This window comes from Raphanus sativus, chromosome 5 (assembly GCF_000801105.2).
Source record: "Raphanus sativus cultivar WK10039 chromosome 5, ASM80110v3, whole genome shotgun sequence".
Taxonomy (NCBI): domain Eukaryota; kingdom Viridiplantae; phylum Streptophyta; class Magnoliopsida; order Brassicales; family Brassicaceae; genus Raphanus; species Raphanus sativus.
In genome coordinates, this window is record NC_079515.1 from 37,637,452 (window position 1) to 37,657,618 (window position 20,167).

General features: G+C 37.3%; 4 protein-coding genes, 1 long non-coding RNA gene and 1 pseudogene across 5 annotated transcripts in view; 4 read left to right on the forward strand and 2 right to left on the reverse strand.

Annotated features, from left to right (window-relative positions):
- Positions 1-389: 389 nt before the first annotated feature.
- LOC130512770 (uncharacterized) lies at positions 390-3,446 on the reverse strand. The gene is made up of 8 exons (XM_057011074.1): positions 3,339-3,446; positions 3,068-3,274; positions 2,014-2,750; positions 1,848-1,947; positions 1,556-1,615; positions 1,364-1,450; positions 1,182-1,289; positions 390-1,089 (listed from the first exon to the last, which is right to left on the reverse strand). The coding sequence occupies exons 1-8, from the start codon at positions 3,444-3,446 to the stop codon at positions 772-774; spliced, it is 1,725 nt and encodes a 574-aa protein (XP_056867054.1). The 3' UTR covers positions 390-771.
- Positions 3,447-4,287: 841 nt separating this feature from the next.
- Positions 4,288-5,637, forward strand: LOC108863572 (DNA replication complex GINS protein PSF2-like). The gene is given in 5 exon segments (XM_056986648.1): positions 4,288-4,344; positions 4,793-4,873; positions 4,958-5,032; positions 5,035-5,330; positions 5,436-5,637. Coding segments are annotated over 4 exon segments (621 nt in total). The 5' UTR covers positions 4,288-4,344; positions 4,793-4,825.
- A 93-nt stretch (positions 5,638-5,730) lies between these two features.
- LOC108863570 (probable sulfate transporter 4.2) lies at positions 5,731-9,785 on the forward strand. Its single transcript, XM_018638035.2, has 17 exons — positions 5,731-6,096; positions 6,195-6,243; positions 6,324-6,525; positions 6,632-6,800; positions 6,949-7,014; positions 7,097-7,204; positions 7,277-7,384; positions 7,585-7,650; positions 7,774-7,834; positions 7,995-8,122; positions 8,322-8,363; positions 8,437-8,553; positions 8,697-8,748; positions 8,826-8,964; positions 9,056-9,144; positions 9,228-9,304; positions 9,390-9,785. Exons 1-17 carry the CDS (start codon positions 5,740-5,742, stop codon positions 9,669-9,671), a joined length of 2,112 nt encoding a protein of 703 aa, XP_018493537.1. The 5' UTR covers positions 5,731-5,739; the 3' UTR covers positions 9,672-9,785.
- A 952-nt stretch (positions 9,786-10,737) lies between these two features.
- Positions 10,738-13,878, forward strand: LOC108858941 (endochitinase CH25-like; annotated as a pseudogene).
- A 473-nt stretch (positions 13,879-14,351) lies between these two features.
- LOC130512904 (uncharacterized) lies at positions 14,352-15,629 on the reverse strand. The gene is made up of 3 exons (XR_008946533.1): positions 15,447-15,629; positions 15,217-15,354; positions 14,352-14,830 (listed from the first exon to the last, which is right to left on the reverse strand). It is a non-coding gene; the product is annotated as an uncharacterized LOC130512904 (long non-coding RNA).
- Positions 15,630-18,382: 2,753 nt separating this feature from the next.
- LOC130495012 (chitin-binding lectin 1-like) overlaps positions 18,383-20,167 on the forward strand; it is a 2,161-nt gene continuing 376 nt past the window's right edge. The window contains exon 1 of the mRNA XM_056985900.1: positions 18,383-18,962. Coding sequence (XP_056841880.1) covers positions 18,383-18,962 — 580 coding nt within the window. The remainder of the gene's footprint in view (positions 18,963-20,167) is intronic.

Here is a 20,167-nt window from a genome sequence, read left to right on the forward strand (position 1 = left end):
AGATGAAGGAGCTCGAGTCTGTTTGTAACCCGATTATTGCGAGGATGTATCAAGGTGGTGCTGGTGGTGATATGGGTGGTGGTGCTGGAGGTATGGATGATGATGTTCCTGCTGGTGGTAGCCGGTGGTGCTGGACCCAAGATTTGAAGAAGTAGATAAGTTTTTTTTTTTTGTTGTTTCTGAACGTTGTGTTCCTTGCTTGCTGCTTTGTTAAGCTTTCTATGTTACTTGATGCTTTTGTGATAAAATCTCTTCTATTATTCCCGTTGTTTCTGAGTTCAATCACCGGTAAAAGTGAGTTTCTTTCTACAGTGAAGGATAAACCACCAACACACAAACTCACTCCTCAACTCTCCACTGACCTAGACATGAAGATGAATAACGAGAACGTTGGTCTCTAATAACATGAACGTTGTAGCACTAACAAGGACGTTTCACCATTGTTAGTGACCTCTGGATACACAGATTCATTGTTTGAGAAAGTTGTAGGTGTTGTCTGTAAGCATTAAGAACTGCAGAGACGCTAAGTCTTTCCTCCCAATACATTTCTTTTTATCTGCTTTGGCATCTTGTCTCAACAACTGAGATGAGGGCCGTCCTCTGTTTCGTTCCTCTGTTTGGGATGTGATATCCTCAGCCTTTGGTTTTTGTAAAGTATATATTAGTATTCAAAAAAATCAAATAAATTCACAAAATCAATTTTTCTTTGCACACACGTTGACACACATATGTAAAACAACATCATTCCATACGCCAAAATACACCATACATCTACAAAGGCAAGAGATATCGAAACTCGTATTCATGAGGCCTCACTTCCACCAACTTGTTCAAAGACTTCTCACCTTTCTTTTTCAACCACTCGACCGCTGTTTCCTTCACCTGCAAGCAACGTTGAACTGGAGGTAACTGGCTGCATATCCATTCAACTAACGACCCTTCGTCCTCTGCGAAATCTCGTAAACGCTTGTGCAAGAATCTCGGAATCACGATCTTTTTCCTCCCGGAGATACCTACTGAAGCTTCTAAGTACTCCGTTCTTGCTTTGATTAGTTGGTTCACCACATCTTCTGCTGTATAGACTCTCAGCTGTTTCATCATGTATAGAAAGATTCTTTGTTAGTTTTACTAGTATTGAACCAAGACTTATCATATCGCATGAAGAACAAGAGTGAACTTACAGCAGGGGAAGACCAGTCTCCACGACAAAGCACGAACATTAGGTTTGGTTCTATGCATCTGAACCCGTACCTTTTCTGCAACCTCACTTCGTTTTCACCACTTGAAACCTAGTGGTCGGATGAAAAGAACAAAATATTTTGATAAAACCATTCGTATAACTTCCAAGGATCAATATACTTACAGCTTCCCTTGGTTCGCATGGACTCTGCAAGACGGATCCTTCAATATCTAGAGCAGACAGTTGCGTGCCTCCCACGTCAATTGTTGCCTTATAACACAAGTAATTTAAATAAGTATGAGAAGTTTTTTTTTTTTTTTTTTTTACAAGTATGAGAAGTTTTAAAAATGAATCTTTTTTTTATGTATAAAATACCATTTTGAGAATGGTCAGTAGTTTCTCCTTTGATGAAGGTAGTCCATGTTCTAGAAATCCCTGCAAAACAAATCAGGGTTTTCAAAACACTTGACTTTGTTTCAACTAAAGATGCATGTCTTGGTGAAACAGATTAGTTCCATTTTGCCCCAATATTTAAACCATTTTTAATACAGACATTGTTTAAATCGAAATATATAAAAAACTGACATCAGACCGGAGAAAGATTATGAGGTTAAGGTCTGGAACTCCAAAGAAAAGATGCATGTGTAGAGTTTTCGGAGCTAGTTACATTCATGACGCAGGCGTTGTAGGTATTGATCCAGAATGCCATCTTTTTCTTGTGGTTCAAGAAACTCAAATCAACTTTGCTCAATTTCTCCTTCAAAACCCTACAAATGTGTTTTTAATTAATATCTTGTGATCTCAGGAGATAATTAGGAAGGAATCTGAAGTACCTTAGATTGACAATAGAAGTTGAGCAATCAGACAAACGACTAACATCGATGGAGGTTCTAGTAATGTGGATGAAGTTCTTGTACTCTCCAATGTCTCTAAAAGAAGTCCCCATCACAACTCCATAAGGATCAAGATTCGAAGCGTTCTGATCATACACCGATTTGCGTTTGAAAGAAGCGTTCTTCAGGTGTGAGAGGCTCAGCTTTGAAACCGTTGTTCTTGACCCTTCTCGCTCGCGCGATGACCTGTTGAGTTCAAGATAGATTCCCATCAAGCACTTCACTAGATCTTCTGATATTCCGTTTGGTGTTGTCTCTTGCACTTTCTTCTTCTCTTGTGTTCTTGATGATCCATCAGAAAAAGTCGAAGAATGGATTCTCGATGAGAATTCCATGGATGATCCAAGTGATGCGTGAGTGCCAAGACTGTTGTTTTGAATATCCTTGACGAGATGAGGATTTTCACAACTATAGGACTTGTATCTTTGTTTTAGATCCTCAGATCTCGTCTTTGTAAGGGCAGTGTCAGCGTTGCAAGGAAGATGGTTCTGCCTTTGGAGTAGTCTCTTAGGAGTCATCGTCCTCTCTTCTTCTTCTTCTTCTTTTTCAAGATTGGCTTCAAGTTCTTCATTCTCTTTCCTCTCACTATGGACATCAAGTTTCAGGTCTTGGATTCGTTTCTCAAGGCAGAATATCTCTGCCTCAACCGTCCCTAGCTCCTCTATTAGCTCTTGAACCTATACAATCCCAAAAAATTTTGTTTACAACCTCAAAATCATGTTTTCTCGATGCACTAATCCTTTTTAATAGTTTGGTTTAAAGGTTCTGATACCATATTAATTTTTTCGGAGTTTTTAATTTAAAATCAAATGGCTATAAATAGACTGATCAGTCTTATATATATATAATTTTGCCTCGTTGAAACTCTCCAATGTGTGAAATTATATTCTTACACATTCTTTAGAGACTAATCTCAACATAACTCCGATAGTTTAATTTATTCATTCAAACAATATTTAAATGCAAAGAGTTTTTAGAGAACAAATAAACATGCCTGAGGAGGAAGAAGCAGTAAAGAGAGACGAGGCTGAGACATGACAGGACCACGAAGCATATCACGTAGGGCCTTGTTGAGTGCTTGCTCGTCCTCTAGCTCTCCTTGCATTTTCACCACATCTCTTTGAAGACGACGTTTTTGTTTCTTCTTTAACAAGTCTTTCTTCTCTTCTTCGCTTTTATAATCATCCTTCACTTCTGCTACCTGCCAAATAATAAAGAGATAAGTGAAGAGTCATCAGAATTGTATATGAGTTTTTGACTCTTACTTGCTGTTGCGATTGCTGGCGGTTTAGACGGCGATGATGATCAAGAAGAGCAGCTACGCTGTTTTGATCTTTGGTTTCTTCTTCCCCAAGTAAGTCTTCGAGTTTCATTTTGTGTGTGTTATGGAGTCTTGACAAAAACAAAAAAGCAAACTAATCATGAGTTTAGAGAAGCTTCTTACAAATGATTAAATGTTGGGAGATATGAGAATTTAAGTAACAATCGTGCCTGCGATGAAGCCTTGTGTTGATTCAACATTGGCTTGTAATTGTTTTTAAGATTAAGTGAGAAAGTTGTCATGACGTGAAAGCCATCAACAACACATAAGAGATTTGATTGATACCGGTTAGAGAAGTCAATTTCAATTTAAAATCAAATGAAAAGCCTTGCAGATTTCTTTAAGAAGACAGCACAACATGGCTTTACCACCTTTCATTTGACTAAAATTAAAAAAGTATAGTGGTGGTTGCCATTATATTTGTTTTTAACATTCACTTTCTAATTTCATTATAATTTACGACTACAACATTATTGTACAACCGAAGTACTAATTTCTAAAAAAAAAAAAAAAAAAAAAAAGAAGTACTAATTTCTTTGTAAATTTCAACTTGGTTTATTTTTTCATTAGTTCTTACACTCAAATCTCATATTTCCTAATGTAGAAACATAAAAAGAAAACTACTAATCAAATTATTAATAGAGAATAAAGACTTCCATGTTTACAAAAAAATAAAAAATAAAAAAATAAAGACTTCCACAGTGGCTGCCGTCATATAATATACTGAGCATAATTAAAAATTGGGTTCGGTAAACTAGTTTTGATTTGGGGTTCGAAATTTGGTTCAATTAAAAGATACCGCATCTAACCGAAACCTCCTCTACGATCAATGCGGAGTTAACTGAATCTGATTTTCCCGCCTAATATGTTGAAAGACTCTTCGATGCTTTCTTACGCGACGCCAGCGCTCGTCTTTTCTCTTTCAGGAATCACACGAAACCTTAACACAGGTAGGTAATCTCGGGCATCATATCGCGATTCAGGAACATGGCTACTTCTCTCCCTAGCATTTTTGTTCCCGGCTTTCCTGTTTTCGCGTAGAATTTTTAAGACTGTTACGGAGGAGTTTTCTGTAGACAAGGTGTTCGATTAAATGCCAGCAAGGGATGACTATCTATATTACCTACCACTTTGAACTTTCTCAGCTTTGTTTTATACTATGTTGTATTAGAATGTGTCTCACGTCGGGACTGAGAGAGATTTATGGACAACATATATAATTGTGTGTGTGTGTCAATACTCTATCGCTTTTTGTGTGCGAGAGGCTCATTAGGACTATGTTCTTTGAATATCAAATGTCTTTCATTGCTTTCTTACTTTGGACTTCATGTTGTATTATATCACACAGTAATGATCTTATACAAGGACTTCATGGTTGTTTTTTTTTTTTCCTTTTAGGTGGAGAAACTGGGATTTTCTTGAGATATATCCATGGCGACCCAGACTGATCCTCATATCTCGCTCTTTTCTCCTCAAGAGGTTCTTCTTCTTCTTCTTTGTTTGTATCTTTTTTCTTACTGTCTGCAGTGATATTAATTGATTTTAGCATTTTTTTTCTACCAGGTTGAGTCTATGGCAGAGGACGAACTGGTGGAGATTGTTCCCAATATGAACATGGAGCCGCTCAATTTCATCGCTGGTTAATTTTTTGAACCGATGGTGACAGGGGGGATTTTGGTCGGTTCGTTCCTCAGATTCCTACACAAGTGCCTCTGTGGCTTGCAGTGGCTCTGAAGCGGAGAGGCAAATGCACTTTCAGTTTCAGGCCACCACAGTGGTTGTCTGTTGGTAAGAGAAACACTGCATATTTTGCAGATAATTTTTTTTTTTTTGAAGGCTTAAGCTCTAACTTGGAAGCAGAACGGGAACCTCAGTCAAAATTTCAGGCATTCCATTTATTTGGTTATGTGGAGATTGCTAGACTGCTTTTTGATTAGTATGCGACTTTTAGACTCTACTTGTTTCGTTACTCTCCCTTGCATCTTTATTATCTGAGCGTGAGTGCTAATGAAATATTTGTAAAAAATCTCACCTTTTGCAGTGCACGTGATGATATTCCAGACATGTATATGGTTAAATTTCATCTTGTTCTGCTCTTTTTGGTATTAAGCATCTTTGCGATGGAACCCATATTGTTTCATTTCAACAAGTATAAAGCAACACCCAATGTGGAGTCAAGGGCTTGTACTAAAGCAGTAAACATGCTGATTATTAAAGACACGAACCAACTCATGTTGTATTAGGAACACATTAATTTGTATACACGTGTACGATCATAATGAATATAGACGGCTTTGCGTCCTTATTCCGTAGTCACTGGCACTACGTTTGCTCTCCGTTTCTTCATGCTACAATCAGTGGTACGTCGCTCTTCTTCACATTTGATCTCCATACTCACCAATTTTTCGATGTCTTTCACCACTACCGCATCCTCTTCCTCTTCTTCTTTTCCGGCTATTCCGGTTAAGATCATTCCTCTACGGCATCCCGATTCCACTTCTTCTGATGATCCTCGCCGTCCATCCATTCCATTCCACGATTTCTTCTCCCGATGGACGGCGAAGATCAAGCGTATGACGGTCTATGACTGGTTAGATACGGTATTTCCTTGCTTCATTTGGATTCGAAGTTACCGTTGGCATCAGTACTTTAAGCTCGATCTCATGGCTGGTATCACCGTTGGTATTATGCTTGTTCCCCAGGTAATCTCTGTTTCTTCTTTTCTGTTTTTGTTTGATTCTCTTACAAGTCTTATCTTTGTTCTTCGGATAACTTTTGTTGTTTTCATATAATTGAGCAGTCAATGTCGTATGCAAAGTTAGCTGGGCTTCAGCCAATATACGGTTTATGTGAGTTCATTTTGATTCAGATACTTTTATGAATTCATCAATGTAATAGTATAAGCTCAGATCATTTTGTTTGGTTGTAGACTCCTCATTTGTGCCGGTGTTTGTGTATGCTGTATTCGGCTCATCTCGTCAGCTTGCGATTGGACCTGTAGCATTGGTTTCTCTTCTCGTCTCTAATGCTTTGGGTGGAATTGTTGATCCATCTGAAGAGCTATATACTGAGCTTGCCATTTTGTTGGCACTTCTGGTTGGAATATTTGAGTGCATCATGGGGTTTCTAAGGTATATTATAGTCTTCTCTTCACTCTTTTAGCTTACTTTTCCTTGGCATGACCTTTATTTATTCCAAGTGTTAGAAACAAATTGTTTGTTTGTGTTTCCAAAACAGGCTTGGATGGCTTATTCGTTTCATAAGTCATTCTGTCATTTCTGGATTTACATCTGCTTCAGCTATAGTGATTGGATTATCCCAGTTGAAATACTTCCTCGGATACAACGTTTCCCGGAGCAGCAAGATTGTGCCACTAGTTGAGAGTGTAATAGCTGGAGCTGATCAGGTGAAAACCTTGTTGTTTTCGCCTGAGTTCACTTTAGAATACTCTGGTCTCTTGCCAACGTCCTTAAATTGACGGTTAAGGACTTAAATATGGTTTAGTAAACCTCTTAGATCTGCTAGTATAACTTCATGTGGGTTTCGTTTTGCAGTTTAAGTGGCCACCTTTCTTGTTGGGATCTACCATTCTGGTGGTCCTTCTAGTAATGAAGCATGTGGTATGAGCCTTCTTCTTTCCTATGTTAGTTCGTGCTTTTCCTAACTACTTTTATTATGCTAAGCCATGATGTTCCATGGCAGGGAAAAGCAAACAAGGAACTTCAGTTCATACGAGCAGCAGGGCCCCTCACAGGGCTTGCTCTTGGTACAACTATTGCGAAAGTGTTCCATTCACCTTCCATTTCACTGGTCAGATTCTTCACTGACGCAGCATATTTGTTAAGTGTTTGTAGTCATTGCGAAGTTCTTAGGATTTTTCAGGTGGGAGATATACCTCAAGGCCTTCCAAAATTTTCTTTACCAAAATGTTTTGATCATGCAAAATTATTGCTTCCAACAGCGGCTCTCATCACTGGTGTGGCCATCCTGGTGAGATATAATCTTCATTGACTTTCTCCAAATGGACATAGGCGAGGTGCATTTGAACCTAACCACGAGGAAATTTTTAATAGACGTATATGACTGAAATATAAGAGTATCTGACCACTTGAGTAATTTTTTTGAATGTTCTGACAATATGTACTGATTCGTTGTTGACTGATGGCTAGTTCAACTCTTTTTTGATCTAGGAATCTGTAGGTATTGCCAAAGCACTGGCAGCGAAAAACAGATACGAGTTGGATTCAAATTCAGAGGTAATAAATAACCCTACAGAATAAAGAAAATCAAGTGCTGGCCCAATTGTCACCATAAAGCGTTGTTGACTTGTTCTTTTGATCTCAACTTCTCATGGTAGAGTTTCTCCTGTGACTTGACAGTTATTTGGGCTTGGTGTCGCTAATATTTTGGGATCATTGTTTTCTGCATACCCGACTACAGGTATGTGATATTTGTGATCTTGACTCTGGAGATGAGTAAAGCCGTGTCAATATGTTGTCTGTGTTACCTTGATAAATTCTGAAAATGATGATTCTGACTCCTATGCTATACCTTGAATCTGATGAATATATTTATTAATTCCCTGACTGTATCATTATAGGATCCTTTTCTAGGTCAGCAGTTAACAGCGAAAGTGAAGCGAAGACTGGCCTATCAGGTCTTGTAACAGGAATCATCATAGGATGCTCTCTACTGTTCTTGACCCCAGTGTTTAAATATATACCACAGGTAGGTCTCATCTTTTTTCTTGGCTTAAAAGTCCCTTATAAATTTGAAACTCTGAAGAATTCTGAAACTTAAATCTGGCTTCTAACTTCATACTGTTTACAAGTGGTTGGAGCAGCTTTCATAGCTTCGAACTAACTCTCTCTTTAATGAATTGAATGTGTTTCAAAAAAAAAAACTTCATTCCTTTTGTTATTTTCAGTGTGCTTTAGCAGCAATAGTGATCTCTGCTGTTAGTGGCTTGGTAAGTTCAGATCAACTCACCAGAACATGTGTTACTGCTGCCATTTACTTTTTCTGGATGTTTACCATCGTAGGTGGACTATGAAGGGGCTATATTTTTGTGGCGTGTGGACAAGAGAGATTTTACTCTTTGGACCATCACCAGCACCACCACTCTGTTCTTTGGAATAGAGATCGGAGTCCTCGTTGGTGTAAGTATGTTCAGATTCACTTAGCTTTACCTCTGCAGCCCATCATATATCTCTTTGTTGTCAAAAGGGTCATGATGTGATAAACTCTATGAGTTGTGAAATGAAGTAAGGACTCACAAAGTTTATAATGATTGGCGTTTCAGGTCGGTTTTTCACTTGCATTTGTTATACACGAGTCTGCAAATCCTCACATTGGTAAGATGAGTTGATGTTCTTCTCAGAATGGTTCCAACTCATTTTCTTGATTACGTTCCATCACATATGTTTGGCAGCTGTGTTGGGGCGTCTTCCAGGAACCACTGTGTACAGAAACATGAAGCAGTATCCAGAAGCGTACACTTACAATGGGATTGTGATTGTTCGAATCGATGCTCCCATATATTTTGCCAACATAAGCTACATCAAGGACAGGTGAAAGTGACATTTTGGTTACTTGCCTTGCTGTTATGATCTCATCCTACAGAAAGAATTAAACACAACCCTTTGTTTACAAAATGGGCAGGCTAAGAGAATATGAAGTAGCTTCTGATAAACACACTAATAAGGGACCAGAGGTGGAGAGGATCTACTTTCTTATCCTTGAAATGTCTCGTAAGCTCCAACTTTTTTCTGATTCAAAGTTCGAACCTTGCATTAGTATAATGGAAGTATTGAATACTTTGTATGTAACGCAGCTGTCACATACATAGACTCAAGCGCGGTAGAAGCCTTGAAAGAACTGTACGAGGAGTACAAAACAAGGGACATTCAGGTATCTACATCCTTCATTTTAGTAACTTGCTTCTTCTAATTTTGGAAAGCCTATGTGATGTTTGTGTTGGTTTTCAATGGAGCAGCTTGCAGTTTCGAACCCGAATAAAGAGGTTCTATTGACACTGGCAAGATCAGGGATTGTGGAGCTTATTGGCAAAGAATGGTACTTTGTGAGAGTACACGATGCAGTCCAAGTCTGTCTTCATTACGTCGAGAGCAAGAACCAGACACCCACGAATGTTGATGAGAGCAGTAGTTCAAGCTTATGGAGAAGGTGTAGTAGTGCGAAAAACTCATCACATACCAAAGTTGAAGCCGATACTAAACTTGTTTTAAAGGAGCCATTGTTGTCCAACGAGAAATAAGACATTCAGCATTGCGCTTTCCTTTCACACACAAAAAGTGGTCATGCTCATGAGTTGTTGAAAATTTACTATGTCATGAATGAATATTAAATCTGAGTCCATTATATTTCCTCATCAACACGTGATTCTTGCAAGTTATAACTCTTGCGACTTATATCTTGCATAAAACAAAGCCATGCATATATAGTAATTTGTTTAGCCAAAGGAAATGGCAAAATTTAACATTGTATCAACACGTCCTCATATTAACTGTTACCTTGGTGATGTCAAAAAGAAGTTAATTACCTTGTTAACAATTTAAGGCGTAAAGTGAGGTAGTGACTCATGAGCTTCAGAGAGTGTGGTCCAGCTAGTGACATGAGCTGGAAAGAGGGTGGTCCAGTTATTGTGTAGACAAAATTATAGACCACGAGGTAAATTTGCCAAATGAAGTTGACGGTAACAAATTTTAGAACAATTATATAAAGTATATAACCAGCAGAAGTTGACCTAGTGATTTTAAGTAAGCCAAATGTCTCAATACGGATTCGAGTTCGATTCGTGCTGGCCACGGAATGACTTAGATTCCTTGAAGGTACAGACGCATGTTAGTTCCGGGCTCAAGCAGATTAGTCGGTTAGCCACAGCCGCCGGATCACCTCCTGTTTATTCAAAAAAAATATTATATAAAGTATAGTAAACATAAAAACAAACCTAGTACTGCTCTTTATCTACATTATATCAAGCCAACCCACAGTATTAGGGATATCTGAAGTAGTTTTGTGCCAACCCGTGTTTCATCAGCTTAATCAGGGAGGGTGATCCATCTAGTGACTCATGATTCATATGAGCTAGCAATAGGGTGGTCCAGCTATTTTGTAACAAACTTTATAGACTATGAGATGAATGTGCCAAATGAACTTGGTGGTAGCAAATATAAGTAAGTCTTGTATACATAAAAACAAACCTAGTAATTCTATAGACTAACTATGCAGTATGTGATTAATTGAATGTATATTGCATATTGGTATATGCCTATATATACCTCCTACTTGCCTCTTAGAAGAACCATACAACTCAGAAAAGAATGAAGACTTATTTACTCCTCTTTCTCATCTCCTCACTCCTCTTATCATTTTCTTCCGGCGAGCAATGCGGTAAACAAGCCGGGGGAGCACTCTGCCCCAACGGTCTATGCTGAAGCGCGTTTGGATGGGGCGGTGACACTCCACCTTACTGTGGGCAAGGTTGCCAAAGCCAGTGCACTCCAACTCCCGCTCCTCCCACTCCCACTCCTCCTAGTCCCACCCCTCCTAGCTCCACTCCCCCTGGTCCCCGCGGGGATCTTTCGGACATCTTTTCAAGAGATCAGTTCTATAAAATGCTTTTGCACATGAACGATATCGCTTGTCCTGCTAGAGGGTTCTTCACTTACGACGCCTTCATCACCGCCGCTAAGTTTTTCCCTAGTTTCGGAAACACCGGAGACCATGCCACAAGGAAGAAGGAGATCGCAGCCTTTTTCGGCCAGGCTTCCCACGAAACCACTGGTAATGATCACTACACTTCGGTTTCGATATTATTATTTATTTTCAAACACAAGTTTTAAATTTAGTTGAAAAACCATTGAGAATACTAATAACTTGTTTCTTAATTATTTTAATCTATTTAATAAATGATGTACGAGGAAAATGGATAAAGGAAATTAATTTACGATAAAATAACATGCAAAATGCAAAGGGAACATTTCTGAAATATCACTAATTTAAAAAACAAAATGACTAAGAATATGTTTTAGTGTTATCATAGGCAGGGGCATTTTCAATAGAAACGTAACATATTAGAAACATTCGTCTATAGCTAAAAATTTGATGAAAAATTCATAGATGTTATTTACTCCGTGTTTGATCGAGTTCGGGACTCTGATTTTCGGGTCGGTTCTTCAATTCCAGTTATTTGGCCAAGCCCTACTTTTTAAGATAAAAAGACATTATATCTGTTTAATTTTGATATTCGTTCGGTATTATGTTATTTTTTTAACCTCTTAAAATATAAATACCATTCTAAATCCATATATATTTTGTTTTGTTTTGTTCTGTTGAATTGATCGAGGTTTTTCATTTTTTGGTGATAAACCTAAACTATTATATTTGTTTGGTTTCATGTTATATGAATTTTCGACAGTTCTTATGTTGAACCAATTGTTTCATTTTTTTTAATTTCTAAATGCTTGCAAAATCAAATAAAATCTAAATAATAGTTTAAGAAAGAACCAACAGTAAAGTATTATCTTCATGGAGACCCCGAGATGAGCTTTGAAAGAGACCTCCATGAGTTGTGTAGACGCTATATGATATCATAGTTGCCAAAGGTAATATTTTGAAACAATTTATACATTTGGAGTATAACATTGAACTATACTCATCACTGTATCTGTCACATGTCTCTTTTCAAGAAACCAAGCTAGATATGAAACTTTCAATTTCTAAAACATTCTCACTCCAGCATTTTAGTTGATGTGAATCTTAATGATTTTTTAAAAATAATATTTTTCAGTAGTTGTACAAAGATAATTTTAATTAATTTTATTTCACTATTACAAATGTTAAAAATGTATAAACCAAAAGAACTGATCTAAAAATAGAATGTGAACACATTAAATTGTCTCGAGTGTAGTTAAAAAAATTGGTGTGTGAACGCATTAAATGTTAAACGATTGTGAAGACAACACGTTAGCAGATTCAAAAAATATAATGTGAACGCATTTAATAACAATGCATGTCTTTTAACATATAGGGGATAGGCGGGGGCATTTTCAATAGAAACGTAACATATTAGAAACATTCGTCTATAGCTAAAAATTTGATGAAAAATTCATAGATGTATATTCGTCAAATTTCTGTAAGAAAAAATTTGTTGAACGTTTACTAAATCGTCTACAGCCATAAAATCTTATATTAAGGGGCTGACTGGTTTTTTCGCTACCACCCGCAAACGCAGCTTTTGCGGTTCATAGCGGTTGTTGGCGTTTCGAAACAATCACAGAAAATGCTACAAATCGCTTCAAACCGCTCCAAATCTCTTAAAATCAAAAGCTGGTTCTAGCTAGCGTTTGCGGTTGCGGGAGGGTAAATTTTTTTTAAAAAAAAACAGAATAAATAAAAATAATACTAAAAATATCCAATAAAAATTTTCAATTGAAATAATAGAAATTGTAAAATGTATTCATATTATATTTCAATTTATATTATAAAAATTCAAAACTAAAATATTTTCTATAAATTTTTAAAATTGAATAATATGATTTTATAAATATAAATTTTATATTTATCATATTATTATGATTTTAATATTTTTTATAATTACATAAAATGTAAATATTATTAAATTATTATTTAACAGATATTGCATTTGGTAGTTTACCAGTCATAAGAGTCCCGCAAACGCAACAATTTCTAACAGCTTTACCAGTCGTACAAATCTCTAGAAAACGTTTAAAACCGCAACCATCCGCACCCGCAAACTCCCGCAACCGCAACCGCAACCGCTGCGGTTACACCAGTCAGGCCCAGTGATACTAATGAGAAGAACGGTTACATGTTGAAGGTGGGTGGCCGAGTGCACCAGACGGAGCAAATACATGGGGATACTGTTTCAAGGACGAAATTTACAAAAGCAACCCCTACTGTGATAGCAACAACTTCCAGTGGCCATGCGCACCTGGCCAATTTTACTACGGAAGAGGACCGATCATGCTATCTTGGAACTACAATTATGGGCAGTGCGGGAGAGACCTTGGACTCGACTTACTACGCAGGCCAGATATTGCATCCAACGACCCAGTGATCGCTTTCGAAACCGCAATTTGGTTCTGGATGAATCCTCAGGCTCCTAAACCATCGTGCCACGACGTGATCACCGACCAGTGGCAGCCGTCGGCCGCCGACATTTCAGCGGGGCGATTACCAGGTTATGGAGTGATTACGAATATCATTAACGGTGGATTAGAGTGTGCTGGTCGCAATGTCGCACAGGTCCAAGATCGGATATCGTTTTATACAAGGTATTGTGGCTTGTTCGGTGTTGATCCTGGAAGTAATGTTGACTGTGACAATCAAAGGCCGTTTAGTGAAGGTAGTAAGGTTTTCTTGGATGCTGCTATTTAATGAGTGTTAATGCAGCTTTCTTGTATCCAAGCAATAAGAGAAGATCAAATTTAATAAAACTCCTTTTTATTGGGTAACGTGTTTTATAAGTAATCTTTATTTTATTTCTCCATGCATCGGTTTTTAGGGCCTGTCTTGGACAAAACTGAACGAAATATTTGCCTCTCGCTCTTAACGTTTTTGAAGAAAATTGCATAGACAAAGAACCCTATACAGTATTTGGAAAAATAAATGTTGTACTAAATCGCATACAGTCCCTAATATCACAGCAGGGCGGTCATGATCGTTTTCTCGAGTGGTAAGCTTATATGGTGTGAACCAATCTAAAAGTCCAATAGCCACCTTTCTTATGCATTACAAGACGAAAGTCAATTGACATGGAATCATATTTGAATAGTATCACGGAAACTATACAACCACAAGAACCATGAAGGTGTGTTTTTCATCTCAACCACATGTAGCAACCCCATTGCTAGTCATTCTCCTCGGTTTATGTGACTTTGTAAGATATTTGAACTTCTGATGAATAACATATAAGGATAGATAAAGAATTTTTAAAGGGCGTACAATCTTTGATTCATTACAATACATGGAAACAGGTAGGAGATTTTGACAACAGAAGAAGCATTTTCTAGACTAACCGCTAAATGCTGCTACTCTATTTATGTCCTATTTGGTGCTGTTTTGCCTTAACCTTCTTCATCATAATTTTTCTCCTCGTCCTCGTCTATCCTCTTACCCAAACTTGCAAACTGTGCTGGTCTATGGAGTTGGTCAAAATAGATCCAGCGTTGAGATCTTTTGGACTTTGAAGTTGTTGCTTGGTGTCTTCGTTTGATGATGCAGTGCCTCCATCGAACATCTTTCTTCGCGTTCTCTTGTGGTGATGACACTGACACTTGCATCTGGGTACTGTCTTGAGGAGGTTTCTCTTCCACCATGGCGGACTCAAGTTCCATCTCTCAGTTCAGATTCTCTCTTTCGGCTGCTCTGGGGCTGCTCATCCACCTGGATCTTTAATGACACATTAACAATATCATGACGATTTTGGCAAAAAACAATATCATGACGATCTTATCAGAGTCTAAAGGCAAATAAATAGACGTTCCCATACCTACAATAGCAGGCGGCTACTTATTAATACTAATACTTCTCATGTTTTGAGAGATTTTCTTCTTTGATTACTTTTATCAATATTGTTCATCATTAGCTTTAGGAAGCCCCATGAACAATTTGAAAGCAAAACACAAACCAGAAAAACCTAATTTAGAAGTAAAAAACACCAAAACCTAAGAAAATTTAGACTTAAAACTTCAAAGATAACAATTTGGTGACTAAAAGAGAAAATCTTATGCGGAAATCCGTTGTTGCAGCACTGCATCAGATTCATTGATACTTACTAGAAGATCAAGTTTTGTCTCTTCACATTATAACACCATGTCTTCCAATGAATAGCCCATCGAACTATCACAGATGCAACCGAAAACCACCCAATAAAACATCTTCACTTCCAGATTCTGCCAAAATCGGAGTCAAATCTGAAAAAAAAACTCTTCAGGACATACCATAGATTTTTAAGCTCTTACATAGATCGAATTCTCAAGAAAAAGAATAAAAATTAAAAAGCTACCGGACGTTGGCCAGAAAACAATTGAAGAAGAAAAAATTCTGAGAAAAAGAGGCGACTGCCTAGGGTTTTGAGGATTTTTTCTTTTAACTTATTAGTTTTGCAGAGTAATTATGTAGGTTATTTTCAGCTGAATCATGAAAAACATTTTACAAACTCATTTTAAAATCATGATAAACTATTTTCTGTTATGAAAGTTCCATAAATTATGAAATTTGATACTAATTCATGACAAATTTTATGGACCGTATTTTTCAAAAATGTATTTAGTTTATATCCCACAATTTTTCATAAATTTAAAATCAAAAGTTCAACTTTCACAACTATCAGGTATGGCACAGGTAAATTTGAAGAAACCTTAGGCAACAAGTTATCTAATTCCTATCTTTGCCGTGAGATTGAAATAAGTGTGTTGTGTGATTTTGATAACTTAAAACCTTGAGGTGATTTTCTTAAAAGCTATTGTTTGATTGAATAAGAGAACTTCTTATTAACCTTGTGATTCAATAGAGACCTTCTTATTAACCTTGTGATTCAATAGAGACCATAAGGTAAATGTGCCAAATGTAGTTGGCTGACGAAATTTTAGAACAATTAATATCAAGGTAACCTGTTGTGTAACAAACTTTAAACCTTCAACTGCGTTTTTGTAACAAACTCTATAGACCATGAGGTAAATGTGCCAAATGAACTTGGTGGTGGTGGCAAATTTAAGTACGTAGCACTGTTTTCCCCCGAGATAATTTTAGGTGTAGAGTTATAAAAAAGAGCAGTTTAAGATGTACAAACTAGATGATGTCTCATGGTAAATGTTACATTATAAGATCAAATTTAAATAATTGCTGCAGGATCTATAGTGTGCAGTAAAAAAAATGTTTGTGTGTATTTTATACTACGCTAAATATAGTGTATGGATTAAATTTTACGCATATAATCTATTTTGACCAATCATGTTCTATTTGATTATCCTTTTAGCAGAACACTTTGATTGATGTCTCATCTTTAGTTTCTTCCTCCTCAATCTCCTCATAAGCATTTAATTAGGGCTGTACAGCTATAAATTTCAATGCTTCATCTTCCATTGTATAAGGCGAACTCATCGTATAAATTAGGGGTATGTGATTCATGAGAGTTAATTAGGGTTGTACAGCTAGTGACTCATGAGCTTCAGAGAGGGAGGTCCAGCTAGCTAGTGACTCGTGAGCTAGAGAGAGAGAGGTCCAAAGAAACCCTAGAGACCATGGGGTAAATGTGTCAAATGTAGTTGGTGGAAGCAAATTTCATAATTTGAAAAAATAGGACATCTAGAACTTGATTTTATCAATAGGACTTTGTTAGATTTTTGTCCCATTAGACTTTTAATTAATGTTGATACTATTATATCCTTAGACTAATTAAAATTTAAGTTAATTAAAATCTTTGTTAATACAGTTTTATAAGTAAAAAAGAAACATAAAATACAAAAACTCCAAAACAGTTCTTGGCCGGCTATTCTTCCAAACCTCAACAAAGAGATGTCATCCCTCTTCACACTTTTAGGTTTTAATTTCATTCATGGATTCCCAGATAGGCAACATATAGTTTTTTCTTGTCAAAATGCGGAACAAGAAAAATTACAAGCCACAGGAGGAAACTCATCTCTTTATAAGTGTAAAGGAGTGGAGTCAGCAACTCATCTCTTTTTTGAATGCCCTTTCGCAAGGGAGATATGGAATCAGGTCCTCTTGAAACACGTAGTTCACCTAGCTACAGGAGAAAACTTCAAAGATGCTATCGTTGCGTTCAGACAAGCGATCTGCCTTCCACCGACATGAGTCTCTAGCTTCATACTACCATGGATTTGCTGGGTGATTTGGACAACAAGAAACCTTGCGCTATTTGAGAAAAGATATCTGTCAGCAATGGAGGTAGCAACAAAAGGGATCAGATTAACGAGGGAATGGAACTTTGCGCAAGAGAAGAAAGGCAAATCACCAGCTATATTACCTGCCATCTCCCGCCCTATGAGGGATCAACCGGAAGCAACGCCGTTCAAGACATGCAAAACCGACGCGGCTTTCGACAATACATCAAAACGAGCAGGTCTCGTCTGGATCTTCACAGACTCAACAGGCACCAGGATCGGACAAGGCTCTACAGCCCAGGCTTTCATCGGATCTCCCCTAATTGCTGAAGCACTAGCCCTCAGATCAGCAATCCTCTCTGCGGTGGACCGTGAGATTACACATCTCAAACTGTTCTCCGACAACAAAACGCTCATCAGAGCAATCTTAAACGACACGCAGGTCTCGGAAATCTTTGGAATCGTTAGAGACATCCAACAGATGACCTCTACTTTTGTCGCGATAAACTTCTCTCATATCTCTCGTTTGCACAACTGTGATGCCGATCTTTTGGCAAAACAGGCCCTTCAGCTTTTTTGTAATGGACCCCTTGGGGATGACTTGGGCCTGAAACCTTTTAAGTTTTAATGAATTATTGGTGTCACAAAAAAAAAAAATTACAAGCCATATATAGGCTTTAGTTGTTTTGGTTTATCCCAGATGATTGTTTTCAGCCTAATAACAGTAAGAAACTTTAAAGCTTATGAAACCATGCAGTGCTTATCTTCCAGTACTGTATAGGGATAAGTGAAGTAGTTTGCGATTCATGGACTTAGAGAGGGTGGCCCATCTATCTACCGACTCATGAAAGCTATTGTGTAACAAACTCTAATAGACCATGAGATAAATGTGCCAAATGAACTTATATGGTGGTAAAATTTAAGTAAGTCTAGTAAACATATAAAAACAAACCTAGCAGTGTTTTTTTCCCGACATAATTAACTAACTATTCAGTATTAGAAAATCGATATTAGATTTAACATTAATTGGTTGTATTGCATATTGCTATATATACCCCTACTTGCCTCTTAGAACAACCATCAAACTCAGAGAAAAATGAAAACTTATCTACTTCTCTTTCTCGTCTTCTCACTTATCATACAAATTTCCTTCGGTGAGGGCGAGCAATGCGGTCATCAAGTCAATGGAACACTCTGCCCCAATGGTCTATGCTGCAGCAAGGAAGGATATTGCGGTACCACTAAACCCTACTGTGGGAAAGGTTGCCAAAGCCAGTGCGATTATGTTCCTCCTCCTACTGCTCCTCCTCCTCCTTATGTTCCGGACGTGCAGTGTGGTCGTCAAGTCAATGGAAAACTCTGCCCCAACGGTCTATGCTGCAGCAAGGAAGGATTTTGCGGCACCACTAAACCTTACTGTGGGAAAGGTTGCCAAAGCCAGTGCAATTATGTTCCTCCTCCTACTGCTCCTCCTCCTCCTCCTTATGTTCCCGTCCTGCAGTGTGGTCATCAAGCCAATGGAAAACTCTGCCCCAACGGTCTATGCTGCAGCAAGGAAGGATTTTGCGGCACCACTGAACCTTACTGTGACCGTGAGAAAGGTTGCCAAAGTCAGTGCACTCTTCCTGCTCCTGCTCCCGCTCCCACTCCCACTCCTCCTAATCCCACCATTCCTCGTAAGGTGATTAATATCTTGGACGCTGTAATCTAATGAGATGTAGCGTTGTTGTATCCAAGCAATAAAAGAATATCAAACTAAATAAAACTGCTTTTTAATAAGTAACGTGTTTTTTAATAAATAATCTTGTTTTTTTTTAATTCTCCATGCATCGTTCTTCTCGAGTGATACGCTTACGTAGTATATACAGTTGGTTACAAGAACCGGTTCAGACCAGATTAAACCAGTCTAAAACTCTAATGCCCTCTCTTTCTTATCTGCATTACGAAACGAAAGTTAAATTGACATGGAACCATATTAATCTGAACAGTATTAACTATTAAGAAAGCTATACAAATATTTACAAACACAAATTTATATCTGAACCGAAGCTAAACTAAATTAAACCAAAACCGTACCGGATACATTTTGCGATTTGACTTTTCGACGACTTAAAACAGAAATTTTTTAAAAATTCAGAGCACCGAACTTAATAAAGGAAGGGAAGATGATGGAAGGCCGTTTCTTACAAAAAAATACCGAAGCCTTATGAAACAAAAATGTGGGTGAAGATTACATGAGGTCAAGCCTGCCAGCAACACCGAACCAAAATACCCTATTTTCTAGGCAAAACTGAAAATTCTTTCATTTTCCGTTAAAAATGGAAAATTTCATAAAAAACGGAAAATTTGTAGTTTTCTGTTAAAACTAAAAACCGTATTTTTCTGCTAAAACCAAAAATTGCGTTTTCCCACCGAAACCAAAGAATTTTGTTTTTTTCCGTCAAATCTAAAAATCTCATTTTTCTGCAAAAATCAAAAAATCTCATTTTTTTTGAAACCAAAAATATTATTACCAAAAATTCCATTTTTCCATCCAAACCTAAAAATCTTGTATTTTTGCCAAAACCGAAAAAATTAATTTTTTGCCATAACCAAAAAAATCTAATTTTCCCGTCAAAACATGAAAATAGTATTTCCCATTAGAATCCAAAAAGTTGTTTCCCGCCAAAATTGGAAATCGTGTTTTCCTCCCATAACCTGAAATGACATTTTTCTGTCAAAAACCAGAAAATCCCAATTTCCGTCAAAAATGAAAAAATCGCATTTTCCACATTTAGTTATATTTATTTTAATATTATAATCATTTAATTATTAATTACATGTAAATTTTTAGTTTGAAACTGTATAGTTTTTTAATTACATGTTTATTAAACTTTTTGTT

Excerpts from the sequence above, each read along its gene's own strand:
- LOC130512770 (XM_057011074.1), bottom strand. The coding sequence starts at position 3,446 with ATGAAACTCGAAGACTTACTTGGGGAAGAAGAAACCAAAGATCAAAAC. Across the intron at positions 1,290-1,363 it reads CATGCGAACCAAGGGAAGCT|GTTTCAAGTGGTGAAAACGA; the intron begins GTAAGTATATTG and ends TCCGACCACTAG. Across the intron at positions 1,090-1,181 it reads GAGACTGGTCTTCCCCTGCT|CTGAGAGTCTATACAGCAGA; the intron begins GTAAGTTCACTC and ends ATGATGAAACAG.
- LOC108863570 (XM_018638035.2), top strand. The coding sequence starts at position 5,740 with ATGCTACAATCAGTGGTACGTCGCTCTTCTTCACATTTGATCTCCATA. Across the intron at positions 7,385-7,584 it reads TCACTGGTGTGGCCATCCTG|GAATCTGTAGGTATTGCCAA; the intron begins GTGAGATATAAT and ends TTTTTGATCTAG. Across the intron at positions 8,965-9,055 it reads ATAAGCTACATCAAGGACAG|GCTAAGAGAATATGAAGTAG; the intron begins GTGAAAGTGACA and ends CAAAATGGGCAG.